The sequence below is a fragment of the Canis aureus genome, chromosome 18 (assembly GCF_053574225.1).
Source record: "Canis aureus isolate CA01 chromosome 18, VMU_Caureus_v.1.0, whole genome shotgun sequence".
Taxonomy (NCBI): Eukaryota; Metazoa; Chordata; class Mammalia; order Carnivora; family Canidae; genus Canis; species Canis aureus.
In genome coordinates, this window is record NC_135628.1 from 29,861,628 (window position 1) to 29,882,592 (window position 20,965).

The window sequence follows — 20,965 nt, forward strand, 5'->3', positions numbered from 1 at the left end:
CATGTTAAAGCAAACATTTCATATCAGACTGAAATTCTGGCACATTTGTTCTGTCATTCAAGAGGTCTTCCAAATCTGAGATGCTGGGAACTAATCTGAGCTTCTTCTATGAATCAAAATGTGATGGGCATATTTCTCATAATTATGTAAAGTAAAAATTTTTATAGAGGATGACTGAAGTCTCAACAAGGCTAAGGAGCTTGACTGAAATTATGTGGCCAGCTATATTTAAGGTCACAGCTGAGGACACCCAATTATTCTGTTACTCCACACAAGTATTCAATATTCAATTTAGTAAGAATGGGACTGCAAATTATGTTCAGAGCAATATATCATCAAACATATTACTGGTGGCTTATTTATGAACTATATCCATAGCCCTTATAAATGACACATAATACACTGAAGATTATTATTCAGATTAAACCGAAGTAAAGTTGGTCTAAATCCTATCACGACATTTATTGGCTTGGAATATGGTTTGTATTTGTTAGAAAAACCCTATCTAGGTACAAATGTCCATCAGATTAAAGTCTCCCCGCTTCTGCGTCTATTCCCAAAAGCAAAGCCAGAGTGATCCCGTTTAGACCCTAAACACAATTATACACAATCCTGCTGAGAATTTCCCAAAAGTTTTCCATCAGAATAAAAACCAAAGTTACTAGATGTTATCGACCTGCTACATCTCTGAGCTGATCTTTCACTCTTACCAACCACTCTCCCCCTTACTGCCCCCAACATGCTATGCCCCAAAACCTTTGTATTCTGTTCCTTTGCCTGGAGAACTCTTCCTAGAGATACCTAGATTGCTCACTCCTTACCTCCTTCAAGTCTACACAAATGTTACCTTGTCAGAGACCTTCTCTTACCACTGAAAATCGCATCCTACTCTGACACTCCTTAGAGCTTCCCTAGCTCATTTTTTCCTCATAGCACTTTTAATTTCTTATTGAACTACATTCTTTTTTAAAGAGTTTATTTATTCATGAGAGACACACAGAGAGAGGCAAAGACATAGGGAGAGGGAGAAGCACGCTCCGTGCAGGGATCCTGATGTAGGACTTGATCCCAGGACCCCAGGATTCACAACCTGAGCAGTCGCTCAACCACTTAGCTACCCACGTGCTCCTGAACTACATATTTTAATGGTTGATTTAGTCTGTTGCCTTCCATCCCCTCTTTTCAGAGTTGCTATAATTTTTTTTTGTGCTTCCATATTACAGAAGTGGGTAACTATTGAACTTTGAGATATGCTTTTTTTCCTAAAATGTACTAGTACAGTCAGAGAGAATTTTGTTGTGTTAAGGAAACAAAAAATTTCCTCTTTGATGGTGAAACTGACCCTCTAGTTTCCCCTTCATTTACTGAGTTAGCAAATAGCAAGCGGCACGGTCCACAGAGAAATACTCTGTTCTTGTCAAGCTTACAGTGATTCTTGTAGAAATGTCTACCTGTGCTTTTCATATCCAAAACATATGCTGACATGGAAACCTCATAGGAACAGTTAAATAATATACTTTTCAAAAAGGAAAGACATTAAAAAAAATTAAGTGACTTAATAAAGTTAACCAAGCTCTGCCTATTGGCATCTTTAAGGAATCATGGCTTAAGAAATAACTGAGTCTTTTGTGGCAAGTTATAATAGACTGTATATTTGTTCCCAATCATTTGCCCTCTCTCCTTTAAATAAGTATTAAGAAAGCCCCTCCTTGCTGTGTCTGTGTGCAGAGGTGGAACAGTAGGTTACGACAGAATGAACTTTCCCACACACCCCACTTCTAGGCTTCACGAGGACTTCTTTCGGCCAGTAAGAGCTGAGCTTTTACTACACTGGAGTGATTCACTTCTATCTCCTGTGCTCCTGGTCCTTTGCCATGAGGACAGAATGGCCCACCTGGGAGGTGCAGCTGCAGGCTAGGTCTCAGAATGAAAAGGTATATGGATCACAGTGGGACGTGGCCCAGATATAGCCTATCCACAGACCTAGGAACAAGAATATATTGTCTTCCCATGAACTTCCATTCAGCTTTGACACCTATCACTTATGTTTTCTCCTTCTGTTTATAGGATCTACTTGAAGTCCTTGAGAAAGTAGGTTCTTAAAGGCAAGGAACTTTTCTATCCTGTTCTCTCCTGGCTCCTCAGCTTCTAGGACCATGCCTGGCACAGAACAGGCACTCAAATATAGGCTGAATAAAACTTATTATTAGGGACACCTGGGTGGCTCAGCAATCTGCCTTTGGCTTAGGGCGTGATCCCAGAGTTCTAGGATAGAGTCCCTGTCAGGAGCCTGCTTCTTTCTCCCTCTGCCTCTCTCTGTGTCTCTCATGAATTAATAAATAAATAAAACCTTTAAAACACACACACACACACACACACAACTTATTATTAGCTCCAGAAATTAGCTAGATTCTGTATCTTTAAAATTTTCTTCTTAATCATATTAAGACTTTAAAGACCCAAAAGGGCTATTTTAAGGGAAGCTTTAAGAGATAAGAAATTTTAAGTGATTGAAAATAAAAGCATTGGGGGACCCAGGTGGTTCAGTGGTTGAGTGCCTGCCTTCAACTCCAGTCGTGATCCCGGGGTCCTGCTGGGAGCCTGCTTCTCCCTCTATGTTTTTGCCTCTCTGTGTGTCTCTCATGAACAAATAAATAAAATCTTAAAAAAAAAAAAAAAAAAAAAAAAAAAAAAGGACAGTGAAAGCATTTATAGTTAAAATTATCCTTGGGTTTTCTGAGGGGAAGAGCCCACTTTTAGAATTACCCTACAGACAAGCAGATACCCTTGCGCACTGGAACACTTCAGAAGTGAAAAACAGGAAAGACCAGGTGAAGAGAAGATGATAAAGGTGTCTTTCAATTTTAGACTTTGTCCTAGATTTCAAAAGCAATGTCACTTGGAGAAATTTCTGTCATTTGCACATCTGTTGCTTCTAGCAGAAAGAAATTATAGTGAGCAGATAGAAATATAAGAACAAAATTTTTCTCTTGATTCTTTTTTAAATACAAAGAGAAATAAAAATATAATCAAGTAATTGTGATCACAGAAACTTAGAATCAACCACAATAAACTTATTTGCAGTTTATTGCAAATACCCAAGTATTTCCAAGGTATCTTGGTATAAACAAGGAATCCTGTTTAAACTGTTATTTTGTTAAATTAACAATCATGTGAGATCAGTGTCATCCATCTCTAACCTAACACATAAATGTTTAATTAGGTGGGACTGATGGGACTTTATAATATTACAACTTAAAATTGGACTCCTTAATTTTATCATACCATTTATTTATAAAGATTAAGTTGGAATTAGTTTTGATCTGCCAAATATACAGAAATAAAAGGAACCACGCTCCAATTTAACAAAGACCCAAGCATTTCAGTCATGGATTGACAAACCCACAACTGACACATCAAGCATACAATCCCTTGTCTAGACAACACTTACAAGCAGCCTCTTGTCTAAGTTGGCTTTTCTCAAAGAAGAGGTAACAGAGTTGGCATCTTTTTCTGCCATCCATGCTTTAAAAAGCTTGACAGCAAATGAGGCTGCAATACCTGTTTAAAAAAAAAAAAAGAAAAAGAAAAAGAAAAAAAGTGAGAGTTTCATTCCTTTCATAAGCAAAACCACTTGTGATGATGGACAAGGCCACCCGGCCCTAGGTTTCCTGAAATGAGTAAACTGTTCAAATACTTGAATTGGTTGAGTAAAGCATAGCTCTCTAGGTGCAGTTCTCTTCATTAGGCACAGTTCTATTTTCATTACTCAAGAGAGTATTTTTTATAAGAGGGAAAAAGTTAAAATAGTTTTCAAAGTGGGACTCCCTAATTCCAACCTGGTATAATTGTAAATTTATTTATTTATTTTTACCTTGGTTTCAAACAGATTAAAAACCCAGTACTTTCTAGTGCTTTTGCCTCCATTTCACTATGTGGCTCACCAATATTTTATGTGTGTAATAGTAATCCTGAGGTATAGCAAACAAAAAAATGAAATGGCAACATGTCAACTATTTTGCTGATAAATAATACCAGTCAAAAACCATTGTTGGTGATGGCTATAAATACAGCTATGCAAGACAGTACATTATTTACTTTACAATTTTACTTTTTATAAAAAGCATTTGAAATACTCATGAGCTAAACTATAAAAGCATTGAGGCTGTTTCAAATTGAACTTTTTTCGGGATATTTTTAAAGAGATGACTAAAAGAGCCACAGTAATCAGAAAACCACTCGATTACATATCCATACTAACATTAAGATTTATTTCCAAATATAAGTAATTAGATAACGAGTAGACAGTTCTCCTGTGAACACTTCAAATTTCCAAGTTAATGTTACATTTACTTAAGAGTTAAAATGTAGTTGAAATATTAAATTGATTTTTCTCAATTGAAGCTTCACTATTATTGGTCTAAGCAGCTCTATTCCCCTTTTCTTTTCCTAACAGTATTCTAACTTTGCTTAGGCCAGGTGACTTCTAGTCTAAGTCCTGGTACCACCTCCTTCTGCAATGATTAGAGACCTCATGGGTAGCTAATCTGCCCAGGGCATCTCCCTGGCAACTGCTACTGAGCCAAAACAAAACATGTGGCCTATGACAGCCAATTAGGTGAAAGCAAGATGAATTAATTATCCTATGTTGAGAATTACTCTTTCACTGAATCTGAACAAGAAAGCATGTGCCAGCAGACATCTTACAATGACAAGGGAAATCATACTTGGAATGATGCTATTAAATGGTAGTGAGAAATAATGGGAGAAAATATCTGAGACCTGGATGACATTATTGTTCACCCTGAAGTCGAGGCGACTTCTATACTTTTTGTTACATACAAAATGTTCTTATATGTCAACAAATGTTCTTATATAGCAATTTGAGTCTTGTATTCGAAGTTAGTTGCATGTAAAAGCATCCAATTGATATATAAATTAGGCAAACGCCAACTTTATCCAGTTTTCTTCACTTGAATAAGCAGAGGAACTAGTCAAAAAAGAAAAAAAATTGAAAACTATGGCTAGGACAATAGAACAGGTGCTATATACTAGGGAATTTTATATTTGTTGACATGAATTTTTAATACTCTCAGTTCACCAAGTCAATGTAAAATTTAGTATATATTTATGTCATTAAATCAAAAATTAAGATGCAGTATAATCTGTATTTCATTAAAAATAATGTTTTAAACCAGGAATGTAAATCTTGGCTTAAACCTATCACTTTGCATTAACAGTGGTTCCTATTGGAAAATCTGGGAAATTTCTCTATACTCAAGATTCTTCTGAGTGGAATAATCCTTTCTCCTTAGCTATTGTGTGCAGTTGGGAAAAAGGTGTAATTTATCAATATACTCCTATCGAAGAAGGGAAAGTTTAAGCCTTTAGCTTCTAAAGATGGTGGAGTGTCAGAAAAAATTATATGACACAAACACTGTCATTCCGTAGCAAATGTATTTTTCTTTCCCCCCTCTTTCTTAAATTTCAATATAAAAATTTTCAAATATAAAGAAAAACTGAATAAATTGACTATAAACACTCATATACCCACTACCTAAATTTTATACCTGTTAGAATTTTATTTGCTCCATCACTGTCCATCAGGCTAATAATTTTTGATACATTTCAAAGGAAGTTGTAGGTATCACTTAGAATTTTACTACAACTAGAAAGAAAAGTATTTTTTTATGAAGCCTAGGATAATCTAATATAATTGGCATTTACTGTTTACATTTTACCTTGTTTTATTTAAGTGTAAAATGGCTCACAACATAAATAAGATGTGAAGTATCACAAATTCTCTTTAGGAAAACACTTTAAAATGTCATATTAACAACACACTAATAATCACAGAATCTGAACTGTCACAAATCTAAGCTATGTTAAGTCAAAAACTATAGAAAATCTCTAAATAAGATCACTTGATTCTAAATTTACTAATCTTCTTTCAGCTACAAGGAAACTAGAATCCATTTCACTGTAAGCATGAACGAGGCTGGGACTTCAAAATTTGTAGGAGAAAAACTACGTTCTAAGAAGCAGATGTTTTCACAAAAGCTCTTTTATTTTTAAGAAAAAAATAACTCTTTGTTTTGTGTTGCATTATAACTTGAATATCATTATCCTCCTCTAAGAGCCCACTTTTGTTTTATTCTATAACCAAGTGATTGTATATATGCTTATCAAACTCTTAATGCCTTAAAATTAAAGCAAGACTTTGAGGCAACCATCTGGACGTTCTTTCTAAAACTGAGATAATGAATATCTTAAAATGTGATAAAATGAACATCTGAGCACAAGGTTTTGGGAAGTAATGGTTTAGAAGAATGGTCCTAACCAGGGAAATAACATCCTGGTGGGGCGTGGGGAGGAGTGAGCATTTGGGAACATGAAGGGGCCTTTTTTTCATTATACTAGAGGTGGGTGCTACACGCTGGTATTTTGTGCCTAAGGTCAAAAAGGTTAAATTCCCACAAAGCACAATGAAGCATTTTCCCAGCAAAATATGCCGGTAGCAACTAAATGGAGAGAAGTGGCTTAGACTACATCAACTTCAGGGTTATCTGACCTAGACATTAAAGTCCTACAGCCCAAATTTCAGGTTATTATTAGTTTTTATTTGTCTTTGTAGGAGTGGGCATCTTCTGTCTTCCAGTTCCCTACAATAAGCACATACAATTCTTATTGTTTAAAGATAAACAGAAATTCTCTTACATGAAGGATGGCTGGGTAGCAGAACACAATAAGAAGAGGTACTGGTATTTTTCTAACCATCCGTGGCATTACTTTTTATATCTGCCAGGTTAAGAAAGCACGAGAGTAATTACCTTCTTTGACTAAGCTGTCGGTGAACAGACTGGTGAGGATGGTGGCAGGAAGGGTGCCATTGCCCAGCAGGATCCCCGACAGCATTGCCAACTTTGTCTGCTCTGTTTCGGAAAAGGCTTTAAGGAAGAGGAGAAGCTGTGGGTCAAACAAAAGAAATTATGTCTATAAAGCCAAGGACTAAAGTAGGAAAATAACAAATGGAATGTGCACGCATGGCTAGATGGCAAACAGCTAGCTGGTCATATGCAGAGCATAGTTATTATTCATTAGAAACACACACATATGCTCACTCGTAAACTGGAGGCTAAGGAAAGTGATTTTCTCAGGCATGGTTCCTTTCTTCCAAGTTTACTTACTTACACATAGCTATAGATAACATTCACGGAAACAAAAAGAGACATTTGAACAGTGTAAATAGGCTACATAAAAAATTTACATTTGACTTTGTAGAGGACAGATGGTACATTTTACATAATAAGCACAGCATTTACTGACGTATATTACTGTCCTTCACATTTTTCATTTTTGTGGGTATCCTGTGCCCCCACTAGATCTACCCATTTTATTTCGGTTTGTTAAGGCACAATGAACAAAAAACAGGAAAAAGTCAATAAGCTCTGACATCATCACAGACTTTTCTGAATTCAGAGCATATAATGTTCTTCAAAGCAAGAATGTTGAGTGAGAAAGGGGTTTCTTAAGTTCTTGATGCTCTTGTAAAAATAACAAGACTCAAACTTGGTATTTCTCGGATCATGCAGTTTTACCAGCCCTGGTGATGAGGTAACAGAGGATCTGACACAAGTTCTTAATGGAGAAAAGACCTCTGATGTGTTAGAAAGAACAGTTTTGGAGGGGTAATTGAAAAAGTAGCAACCCCAGAACGGCTAATGGAAAACCTAAGCAAAAGCGATTATACCTCACTTCCCATTTTTAATTCTAAGAGTATATTCAGTCATGTGCAACGTCCCCCTCTTTCCCCACCTAGTGCTTTGACTCTATTCCATGACTATCATAGTCCTTGGGCATGTTACCAAGATCCCCAGGGCTCAACATCACAACTGGGGCATTGCTGACTTTTTCATTACTTTGTACCAATGAAATTCCATTAACTCTGTGCAGCACGTAGAGCAATATTAATTTACCATCCCTGACAGTTATAGGATTATTACATTACAGAGAAGTTATGTGATTCTAAATGTTTATATTATGAGTAAGTGGCAGAACTGGAATCAAACTTGTCCATTTCACTCCCAGGTTATGCCTATTAAAGTTGCAAAGAATTGAAAAAAAAAGTCACCTTCAAAGTTTGTAAGAAAACAATGAGGGAATGAGAGCATCAATGGATACAGCTCCAGGGAGCACCAGGAATGAGGCAGAGTAAAAAGGCTGACAAAATCATACACACCTCACATTAATCTGGCCTTTTCCTCTGATTGTAAAGATGATTAAGGTTCAAGTGGATAATGAAAGATAGTTTCCAAAATAAACTTTTAAACAGTACTTTTTAAGCACATCAATACACTCGCACTCATTAAAAATACTCATTCTAACAAAATAGTACAAAAGTTAGATCTTTTATAAAAGTAATATTCACATCGATCAATTATATTAATCAATGTTAAAATCAGATGCTGTGTGTATTCCAGAATGTTCCTTAAAAAATGGATATACCATGAAAAATGAATCATTTTTGAAAGTATATTCATTATATGAATGAAATAACTAAGAAAGCTTTCAAGATACCAATGAGCTAATAGAAGTAAAAACATGACAGGTAATACATTAGACAAAAGTAGTAAAGTGCTTATTTAAATGCTTTACATCATTTCCCTCCATTATTTCCATTCTTTTATTTATTTTTTTAAAAAGATTTTTATTTACTTATTCATGAAAGAGAGAGAGAGGCAGACACAGGCAGAGGGAGAAGCAGGCTCCATGCAAGGAGCCTGATGTGGGACTCAAACCCAAGAATCCGGGATCACTCCCTGAGCCAAAAGCAGGCACTCAACCGCTGAGCCACTCAGGCGTCCCCCATTTTTTAAATTTAATCAAGCATTGTTATTTTTCTAGGCACCTAGCAATGTAATGGACTTTTTTTTTTTTTCCATTTAAGTTTTTTCCTATTTAATAAAGCAAGCAAGCAAGCTTTAATACATGCAAGTAAGAATAAAATCTATCACCTCAGAATAATATAGAAATGTGATCTCTCTAGTCCGGCTTCCTTAGAATTAACATTATTAATTGTTTGATAGGTATCCTTCCAGATTTTTAAATGCACTTATATAGGTCTAATATATTATAAATAATTATATATATAAAAATGTAGTGTTTCTACTGAATTATACGTTTGTAACAGCTAAAACTTGCCAAGGGTACCAGCTACTTTTCTGAGTACTTTGTGTGTTACTACTTATAAAAGCCTGGATCCTCATTTCACAGAAAAGTAAACTGAGGCACATAGAAACTGAGTGATTTGCTGAGGTTAAGCTACCAAAAGGTTGCTCTGCACCCTGTAGAATTTATCATGGATATTCTCCTTAATCAATTCAAGTGGCTACCCTTCATTGTTTGAAGAAAGATTTTACTGTCAAAATCTTCCATCATGTATGGATCCACTTTTTTTTTTTTTGGTATGGATCCACTTTGAATAGGGGGAAGTAAGTAAGTAGCAAAATAGATGTTATGGTTCCTTTATTCTCTTGGTTTATAATTCTGCAGTTATCTAAAACTGGAAACAATGAGAAAGCAACATGCACATCTGTAACAGGTTAATGTAGTGAGTGCTAGATATAAATACACAAGATTTAGAAATTGGAAGAGGGAACATGTTGCAATTACTGAACAGAGCTCTTCCTTAATGAGGTACTATTTATTTCCATATGTACTAGAGGCTACTTACTCTATTAAACTACCTTATGTGTTATCTCATTTCTTACAGCAACCATGAGGTATGTCATCTTATTGCAGCTATTTTACAGTTGAGAAACCTCAGTGAGATTGCCACTCATATATTATCTCCAAAGACATGCTTTTATCCCTTTGCTAAACTGTACTTTTGGAAATTAAAAGAATTTTTCTGGGTATTAGCTGTCCATATATTCTCTCATACGCTGTAACTGATTAAATCACCGTATCTAGACTCTTCCCTTGATATAATCATTTTTCTCGCATATTTGGAATCTCCAGTTTTTATTTTAAGCCCATATAGGTCAGGGATCAGATGCTATAAAATCATTTCTTGGAGCAAAACATGCTATCTGACAGTAAACATGAATGAACAAAGTCTAAGTTAATCATGTATTTTTTCCTATAGTTATTAGCTAGTGATCTGTCATACTCATTCATTCAACGTTTATTAAAAACTTTACTATGTCCCTGGTACTTCTGCACTGTTGCTGTAGATGCAAAATTTCCAACCCCTCCATTTAGTTACTTTAAGCAGATAAGGCATTACATTTGAATTTTACCTTTTTCATTTCATCCTCAAATGCTTTTTCCAAATACTTGTATCTCCTGATGAGTTTATTGAAGACCTAAACATAAAAGAGAACCATTTAATATTAGGTAAATAATTTAAAAAGGCAATAGGTATAGAAACTCACAATAACCACAACATGGACCTCTAATAATAAGAAAAATTGTAGTTAAATTCAACCGTGTAGAATAAAAGAAATTCAGTCAAGAGTAAAATAGGTAAGAAATCAAACACGACTTTGATGAAAATACAATAATGTTAAAACTGTGGGATGCAGAGATTAAAAACAACTGAAATGAATGGGGTTGCAGACAGAATCATATAAATCAAGGATATGATGGAGAGGAGAGCAGACCTCAGAGAAATTTGACTCTTGGCTGACACAAACATGTTTTTTGGCAGACAAGTGAAAATTGGTATAACTTAATAGTTATAAAAGATTACTGGCCCCCACAGTCTTGAGAACACTCATGCAGGGTTTGCAACTGTGTCAGTGGATTTCTGGGCTATTTTTTAAAGTGGAATGACGTTTGCTACGGACTGAATGTTTGTGTTCCTACTAAATAAACATGTTGAAGCCCTAGCCTCCAATGTGACTGTATTTGTAAGTAGGGACGTTAGGAGGTAGTTAAATGAGACCATAAGGGTGGGGCCCTAATCTCATAGGGCTGATGGCCTTGTAAGAACAAGAGAGACTGTACCAGGAACTAAATTGGGTGGCACCTTGATCATGCCTCCCCAGCCTTTTGAACTGGAAATAATAAAATTCTACTGTTTAAGCCCTCCAGTATTTTGTTATGGTAGCTTGAAGAAAATAACATAATGTTCTTATTTAAATAGAGATTTTATCAATATAATATTTTTCTAACTGAAATGATTTCTGATTCTAATTCCTTTCTCTTACATCCATATAATATACTCCCATCTAAAACAGTATATTTATTCCTTAATGTGATCAAGATGGAGTCCAAGAGTAAAAATGGCAGTGCGGTGTTGCCCTTTATGAAGAAAGGACAATGACCCAGGCAGGAAACTAATATGCAATAAAGAAAAACAAATGGCATTAAAATCCAACAAATCGGATTGGATTGGCACTGAGAGTAACAATGACTGTTAAAGAGTCAGTACAGAACAGGAACACACCAATCCTAGATTGGCTGTGTTCGATGCATGTATGTTCAGCTTTACAAGATCCCACCCACTTCCTGACATTATTATTATTATTATTATTTTTCTACCAATGTAACAAATGCAAAAAAGATAGTGCATGATTTTATTTGAAGTTTCACTAATTACTAATAAGTTTGAACATGTCTTCATCTGTTTTGGGGGAGACCTGTGTTTCTTCTCCTCTGAAATGCCCATACATCTTTTCCTAATAAGGATGCTTATCCTTTTCTTACTGACTTGCAATTCTTTAGTTTAATATGGATATGAATCCTTTACAGACTCTCTATATCACAAATACCTTCCTTCTCTTTCTTTTTAATAGCTACATAATAATCTATTAATATGAATTAGAAAGTTTTAACGAGTACTCTACTGGTATGACTTCCATGCTGTTTCCACCCCATGATGCTAGTACAAGCATCACTGATTACTCCCACTGTCTGTGTCATTCTACACACATGCAAACATATCTGTAGGATGCAGTCCTAGAAATGGAACTGCTGGGTCAAAGACAGTGTGTGATTTTAGTTTTAAAAGATAGTACACCAAATTGCTCTCCCTAAAGGTTGTGCCAATTTATAATCCCATGAGAATTTATGCAAGCATCTAATTCTCTGTCTGTATACGTGAGAGGTAAGAAAACAAGTCTACCTTTGCGAAGTTATAATGCCCACTGCCTTATGAATGCAGTTATCTTTTCATATGTTTAAGAGCTAACATTCCTATTTAAAAAGTAGCCTGTAGAATTTCTGAACCTAATGTTTCCCTAATTCCTGCTCAAATGTGTCCCTTCTTATACAACAATCTCTCAATGATGGACTCTACCTGAGCATAATTTCGGATGGTTTCATGATCTTCATTTGCTGAAAACACACAGTGGTTGGTCATCTTGGTCTTGTCACCATCATCTATGCGTGTTCCTCCGGGGGCTGAAAAGGGAAAGGTGATTACTATGACAACTGTGAAATGACAGGAGCATATGCATCCTGCATACCAAGAATAATAAAAGTAGGGATCCCTGGGTGGCGCAGCGGTTTAGCGCCTGCCTTTGGCCCAGGGCGCAATCCTGGAGACCCGGGATCGAATCCCACGTCGGGCTCCCGGTGCATGGAGCCTGCTTCTCCCTCTGCCTATGTCTCTGCCCCCCCACCCCTCTGTGACTATCATAAAAAAAAAAAAAAAAACCCACAATAAAAGTAGATGTACAAACCTAGAAGCACAGAAAAATTCATAGGATGGGGTGTCTGTGTAGATGCATATGTTGTTACATATTTGTGTATGTTTCTAATACAATGTAAACTGGTTGTTCCATTTTCTACTACTGCCATAGTGTGTGAGATTATTATTCTACCAGGATACTATCACTAGAAGTCCGGACTCAGTTATTTTCAATGTAGTTCCTGATGTGTCTGACATCAGGATATGGTTCACTTTTTCAGGCTTGATAACATTTTGCTGGACTCCAGGTCACCAACAGCGAGGTTGGCCAGACTTGGCTCTTGTAGCAGACCTTATGACTTCCTACTTGAATAGACTTGGAACGGTTCCCTTCTTTAACAAGGCAGTTATCCACACAGGGTTGAACAGTATACACTTTGACTCCTTGTTATTTGTATTTGATCACTGGGTAGCTATGCTGGCTAGGAAAGGGTATATTTTATTCTCTCTCATCTTTCTTCCTTATTGCCTACACAATGTCATGGAATAAGCAGACTAGAACAAAATAATGTCTTTTTCTATGACTCAACTTTGCACATTCAAAGGCTTCTCCTGTAAATTTCAATGATGGCCATTACAAACACTGGTTGATTAGAACAGAGTCAACGCTAGATATTTTCATTTTCTGATTTTTTTAAAAAAAGATTTTTATTTGACAGAAAACGAGAGAGCAGAAGCAGGGGGAACAGTAGAGGGAAGGAGAAAGAGAAGCAGGTTCCCCATGAGCAGGGAGCCCTACACCAGGCTCAATCCCTGGACTCCGGGACCATGCCCCCAGCCGAAGGCAGCTGCCCAACCAACTAAGCCACCCAGGTGCTCCTTGTTTTCTGATTCTACATTGTAATTAGGGCAGGAAGTTTGAATAAGCCAAGTTAGACTAATGCCTTTTATACACTCAACAAATATTTGAAGAATATATATCAGCTACTTCTTTTATTTATTTATATAACTGCCTTGATTTAACTTGTGATTTTAGATCTTTGGATGAGAAGTGCTATACCTAGCCAACCTTTTTCATACTCCTGCATACAGTTTTTTTTTTAATTTTTATTTTTTTAAAGATTTTATTTATTTATTCATGACACACACACACACACACACAGAGGCAGAGACACAGGCAGAGGGAGAAGCGGGCTCCATGCAGGGAGCCCGATGTGAGACTTGATCCTGCACCCAGGCTGCCCTTGCATACAGTTTTATAAGCAAATTACTTTTTAGAAAAGTCAGCTTGTTCAGAAATCTATTTTCATGCAATTAATTTATGCATGATTTAATTAGCCCTATGTAATGAATACAACCACCTGGAACAAAATTTTATTAAGATGATAATCTAAAAACTCTGGGCTAATGACTCCTGTCTGACAGAAGTTACATAACTGAAAAGTCTGATTTTGAAACTAGTCTTTTTCCTTAAGAGGAAGTTTTGCTTTCTAAAAAAAATTTTAAAAAGATTTTATCTACTTATCTATTTGACAGAGAGAGCACAAGCAGGGGGAGTGGTAGGCAGGGGGAGAAGGAGAAGCAGGCTCCCCACCGAGCAGAGTACCTGATGTGGGGCTCAATCCCACGACCCTAGGATCATGACCTGAGCAGAAGGCAGATGCTTACCAACTGAGCCATCCAGGTCCCGTAAAAGACAAGTTTTAAAAACTGCATTATTTTACAAAACATGTTACACATTAATAATACTGCTATAGCTTGCATTAAGTTTTTCACTCTGATGCTAGAACCAAATATTATTTGCTTTTTCTAAAATTTTGGTGGGCCTGCTGTTTTTCTCAAAATAGAAGTGAAAGAAAAAATATTTCTTGTATCTACTCTTCAAAGAATACAACTGAAAAACCATGAGGACTATTGTTTTAAGAACAATGCACGAAGGTAAATTTTTTGTGTAGGTGTGAGGACAATTCCCATACTCAATAAGTAAACAAAGTGTTTATATAAAAAGACTATTCCTGGCTGGCTTTCTCCATTACATCATAGGCCTCAACCTGGTAGGTGTCCAGGGGTTGGACCTGCTGTGCTTTTAAGTCTTACCACATAGTTTACCCTACCTTCTTGGATATATGCATGTAGAGTGAAGAAGCAAAATTGAGGCCACAGTTATCAATTTGCTGACCATCATTATACAGATGGTTAATGAAGCTTTGAGATTATCAATGTGAAGTATACAGGTCATGTAAGGGAAAAAAGTAAACTTTTCCAGCACGACAGAAGGTCAGCACTAAGAACTGAAAATGGTCTACAGGATTGACTAATAGTCATGAGTGACTTTGGCAAATCAAAACTTGCCAAAGACCATTATTTTTTTAAAGCATTTTTTATTATTTTTTTAAAGATTTTATTTATTTATTCACGAGAGACACAGAGAGAGAGAGAGAGAGGGGCAGAGACACAGGCAGAGGGAGAAGCAGACTCCATGCAGGGAGCTGGACATGGGACTCGATCCAAGGTCTCCAGGATCACGCCCTGGGCTGAAGGTGGCGCTAAACCGCTGAGCCACCGGGGCTGCCCGCAGAAGACCATTCTTGTAGAGAATTTACCAGTACATCAACCAAAGTATATCATAATTAATGAAATACAAAGCGAATCATCTCATCAGAAAATGTTCAGCTTCACCATTGATTTAAAATTTTTGAATGAAAATATCATTTACTTAATTGGCAAAAATTTTAAAACTGACAAGCTTGAGAGTACCTAATATTGCTAAAGGTATAGGTAAATTGTAGGAACACGATTTTTGATAAAATGTTAATTAGAATATTGCTTTTGAGGTCTGGTCTTCTCTCTCAGATAGGTAGACAAAGACAGAGATATCCTTCAATTCATTAATCCTTGCTAAATATATAAAGATATAATAAGAAAATATAAAGCTACGTGTATAGAGATACTGATTATATTGTTGTTTACAATAAAGACAACTAGGAACAAATTAAATATGTTTCAAAATTAGTATGGTTTTGGTTCTTCTTGGAATCATCTAAAGTAACACGCATGGACATGAAAGGCAATAATATATTGTTGAATAAACAAAAAACAGCCATGCAGAGTATCATACTTCTATAATACCATCCCATTCTCAAAAATTAGCATAGGTAAAGAGATTTCAAGAAGGGAATTAATCAAGATATTAACAACTGTTATCTCTGGGTCATGGGATTTGAACACATTACATATAGATCTTATACTTGGACTTGAATTATCCAGTGGAAAGGTAGATCTTTACTATGAATCACAGCAACAAAACTAACGTGGTATGTAGTGAAAACCAGCTATACAGATCAAAAGGGGACCTGGGAGTAGTGGAGGCATGTACCAAAATGGAGAGATTTTTCAGAGGGAAGAGTTAAGGTATGGCTCTACTTCAAAATGGATGAAAGTATATATCTTGTCCTAAAGTAGGCTGGCTTAAACAGTGTTTCTCAGTGAAAGGTGCTGATATCGCATAGGACAGGGCAATTTTTCATTATATTGAATATCCCTTGCATGGGAAAGTAAGTGGCATACCTACTTCCACCATCAAGTCTTTTCAGCAACCAAAACATTTCTACGCATTTGCAAATATCCTCTAGGCAGTTGAAAAATCACTGGCCTAGCAGATTTGACCACTTCTCGTGATTTATGATTACCACAGAAACTACTTATAAAAACTAAGTTCTAAGGAATAAATATGAGACGAATGGGTCATTATGATATCTAATCAACATTTAGGTCAACATACCAGGTCACTCAAATAGTATTCTAAAGCCTTCTTCTCTAATGCCTCTGCTTTATAAGATTATTTTGCTTTTAATCCATCTCTAATAATTTTTTAAACTTTTATCTTTATTCCTTTTAATTATATATTCGCAACTGTACATTTTTTAAAAACCAGATTTAAACCATATTTCCAATATTTTATTATTTATGGATTAAATGGCATTTAATGAAAAACAGAGGATTACTTGTAAATTTGTTGACACAGTTACATTTCACTACAAGAAAAAAGGATGGCTTCAAAAAAAAGGTACTAGGCATTCGGGGGTTAAATAAATATATTGGAAGGAACTAGCAGACATACACCAAGTTATACTTTACTACAGCAATTACTCTTCCTATATCTGCTCCAGATCATTTAAGAATTAGAGATGCATGGGAACCTGGCCTTTCACTATACAACAAAGTGGCCGTGTTGTGACATCAACAAAAATAGTCATTTCTATGCCTTTCTTAACCAATAACTGTTTCTACAGACAAACTACTATCACCCCAAACTGTAAATTAGGTAAAAATTGTAGAGACTCCCATTTCTATTTTTTATTAACTCTCACTAATGTAAATTTATAAAGATTCTATCTTGTAAGGAAACATTTCAATGGAATTTAAAGTACTACAAGAAGAATCTATAACGCCCGGCTTACCAAGCATACTGCCAGCCACCAGGATATCGAAGAGTGTGTCTGCATAGCGACGATAATCTAATCTTGAGCCTGTGGAATCCAGAAACTTGGCTACAGCTTCAAGGTCATCACCAGCTTCATTAAGCCCCTGGACAAGTGTATCCCTGAAGACTGTGGGTTCGAATTTCTCTTTTTCATCTAAAATAAAGAAGTTACAAAATTATTCTTTTTATTTACAATCCTATTCCCAAATGCAACCATACATTTGCTTTGTTCATTGGATAGTTTGATATTATATTTGACAGTTTGATTATTTAAAACTTGGAAGACAACTAAGCTTTTCTGCTAGATTTACAGGTTTTGAAACCCCTTGATTAAATATTTATTTGATCAAATAATTTATTTTTCTATTTAAAAGGACCAGAAGAGTATATTTTTTTTCCAGAAGAGTATATTAACTCTAACATACAATAAAATTGATAATTGATCATTTCTTTCATACATAGGATTGGCCAATGTAATCTATTAACCCTAACTATCTGAGAAAAAATAAGGTGTAACGATCAAAACTTAAAATTTTGTTTCATTTAGAAGAAAATGACTCAGGAAGAAGTGCCTCAGAATAAAAGAGAATAAACAAATGAACAAAATAAAGATTAGGAGAGAGGAAATAAAGAGGGACATCTCTTTTTTATTTTATTATTTGTTATTATTATTATTATTACGGACATACATTAGTTTCAATTATCAGTATATCAATTATAATCAACATATCAGTTTCAGATGTGCAGCATGATTCAGTATTTGTCTATTTTGCAAAATGATTACCACAGTAAGTCTAGTTAACATCCACCACCATACATAGTTAGAATTATTTTTTCTTGTGATGAGCACTTTTAAGATCTTCCCTCTCAACAACTTTCTATTGTACCATACAGTATCATTAACTTTAGTCATCATGCTGTACATCACATCCCTGGAACTTATTTATTTCACAACTGGAAATTTGTTCCTTTTGACTACCTTCACCCATTTTGCCTGCCCCTCACTCCCTGCCTCTGGCAACCACCTGTCAGTTCTATGAGTTTAGGTTTTTTGTTTTGAAAGATTCCACACATAAGTAAGATTATATGGTATTTGTCTCTGACTTATTTCATTTATCATAATGCCCTCAAGGACTGTTCAGGTTGTCCCAAGACTTCCTTATCTTTATGGCTCAATAATATTCTATTATAAATATATATATATCGTATTTTCTTTATCAATTCAACCATTGATGGATAGAAGGTATGGCTGTTTCCATACCTTGGCTACTGTAAATAATGCTGCAATGAACATGGGGGTGACTATATCTTTTCAAAATTACTGTTTTCATTTTCTTCAGATAAATACCCAGGAGTGGAATTACTGGATTATATGGTAGTTCTATTTTATTTTATTTTATTTTTTTAAAGATTTATTTATTATGAGAGAGAGACTGTGTGTGTACATGAGAGGGGAGGGAAGGGGAAGAAAGAGGAAGAGAAAATCCTCTAGCAGATTCTCTGCAGAGCAGAGTCCAATGCGGGGCTGGATCCCAGGACCCTGAGATCATGACCTGAGCTGAAATCAAGAGTTGGGCACTTAACCAACTCAGCCACCCAGGAGCCCCTTTAAATTTTTTTGAGGAACTTTAATTCTGTTTTCCATACTAGCTATGCCACTCTACACTCTCATCAACATTTCATGAAGATTTCCTTTTCTCCACATGTAATGAACACTTATTTCTTTTTATAAGATAAGTTATTCCAGGACACTTAAATATTTAATATATACCATGAGCTATATATATATATATATATATATTGCTTCAGAGCAGATGTTCTCAATCTTTTTGGTCTCATGACCCCTTGCCACCGTTAAAAAAATACTGAGGATTCCAAAGAGCTTTTTTCTGTAAGGAGGTTATTTTTATGGATACTTACTCTATAGAAATTAAAACAGAAAATTTTGAAATATTTATCAAATTAAAATAGTGTGAAGACAGGCTTTGTTTAATCTCTTTAATGCTTGGCTTAATAGCAGACAGATGGATTCCCATATCCACGGAGTGCAATCTGTTGTGATATCACACATCATGTAGCCTTTGGGAAACCACCATAAACCATGAGTGAATATGTGAAAGAGGCAAAAGGTATCTCACTATTATAATGAAAATAATTCTGAATTTGTAGAATCCCAGAAAAGGCTTCAGAGGATTTAGGGATATAGATACATGGAGCTTCCTACCCTCAGCAGACTCAAAGACTTCTTGTGGAAGGTTAATTTGGAGTCAGATCTTATTTTTTATTTATATTTTCATTAATTCTTGTGCCCAATGTGGGGTTCTATCTCTTGACCCTGAGATTAAGAGTCCCATGCACTACCAACTGAACCAATCAGGGGCTCCTGGAGCCAGATCCTAAACAAAGCAAGGATCACATACTGTTGAAAACAAGTGAACATGACAAATCAGAGGTCAGAAGAGGCAGAAAAAAAATTACTAAATTAAAGGTAAAGGTAGGATTCAATTCAAAGGACTTCACTTTCACTCCCCTTTCAGAAAATGATTTTAGATGTGGAAAGGAGGGGCAAATGATGAACCAGAAACTTCACAAAAATCCTATCATAAATACCTTTAGAGAGATAAGTGGACACTGCAACTGTTAAGGAGGAGGAGGAAGAGGAAAGGAAGAATAAAATGTCAAAAAATGAAGAATCCTTTCATGAATAAAGAAGTTCTGGGAAATGGAAAGTATAATAGAAAAAGTTAAAAACTAAATACAAGAGCTGAAAGAGAAAGCTGAGAATATTTTTTAGAAACTAGAATAAAAGTCAAGAAAAAAAGACCTATTAAATAGGAGCAAAAAAGATAAGAAAAAGGGCAGACCAGTCAAATGTTCAAATAATAATGACATTATTTTTAAGATTTCTTTTTTTTTTTTTTTTTTTTTTTAGTAATCTCTACACCCAACGTGGGGTTTGAACTCACAGCCCCCAAGATCAAGAGTCGCATGCTCTGCCAACTGAACCAATCAGGAACTCTGAGAATTTTTTTTTTTAAAGGAAAGAAATGATTTAAAAATTCCAAGAAGGTTTAAACAGTTGAAGGACATGAGTTTCTCAGTAAACAGCTGTAGGACACCCAGCACAAAGATTCAAAGAGGACACTCGATAAGACTCCTATCTTATCATGTAATCTCAATGCTGGGAACAAAGCAGCTATTGGAAGTTTAAGGGGCAAAACCCCAAAGCAAATACAAACTATCAAAAAACAGAATGACATTAAATTGCTCAATAGAAATACCAGAAACCAGAAGAAATTTCTTCAAATTTCTATGGGAAAATGATTTCCAAACTCTTAAGTCTGAGATTCAGTCAAACTATCAACCAAATGTAAAGGCAGAATAAATGGATTTTGAGACATTCATGGCCTTGAAAATGATGTTTCTCATACACTCCTTTCTAAAAAGCTATTGAAGCAGACACTCCACCAAAATGAGAATCATTCATGATCTCATGATCTTACTAAGTCATGAGATCCCAGGAAAAAGAGAAAAAAAATATGAGCCAGGCAACAGGACTCTCCTGGAGAGTGGTAAAAAGACATTTCCAACATTTCATACTGCCAGCTGTACTGCTGACCTGGAAGGCAAACCGCCCGGGAGAGTATTTCCCTCTGATAGTATAATGATATATGATGAGAATTCCTAAAGTTTTTGTATTCAAAGATTTTTACGCAATGAAGGGAAATGTTAGTACTGAGTGTTCAGATACGGCCAATGACGACTGACAAAAAAGGATAAATTAGGAAATGTTAACTCCAAAGACAAAATGAAGTTCAGAAAAAGAGGAATAATCAAGGAATAGC

The 20,965-nt window shown here is 35.6% G+C and overlaps 1 protein-coding gene across 3 annotated transcripts in view; it reads right to left on the minus strand.

The window, feature by feature from the left end:
* The window catches only part of BZW2 (basic leucine zipper and W2 domains 2), a 63,086-nt gene that overhangs the window by 13,537 nt on the left and 28,584 nt on the right, over window positions 1-20,965 (minus strand). For all 3 annotated transcript variants that reach the window (XM_077856664.1, XM_077856663.1, XM_077856662.1), the window contains 5 exons: window positions 17,098-17,274; window positions 12,305-12,408; window positions 10,302-10,367; window positions 6,831-6,966; window positions 3,452-3,561 (listed from right to left, as the gene is read on the minus strand). In XM_077856664.1, the coding sequence (XP_077712790.1) occupies window positions 3,452-3,561; window positions 6,831-6,966; window positions 10,302-10,367; window positions 12,305-12,408; window positions 17,098-17,274 (593 nt within the window). The remainder of the gene's footprint in view (window positions 1-3,451; window positions 3,562-6,830; window positions 6,967-10,301; window positions 10,368-12,304; window positions 12,409-17,097; window positions 17,275-20,965) is intronic.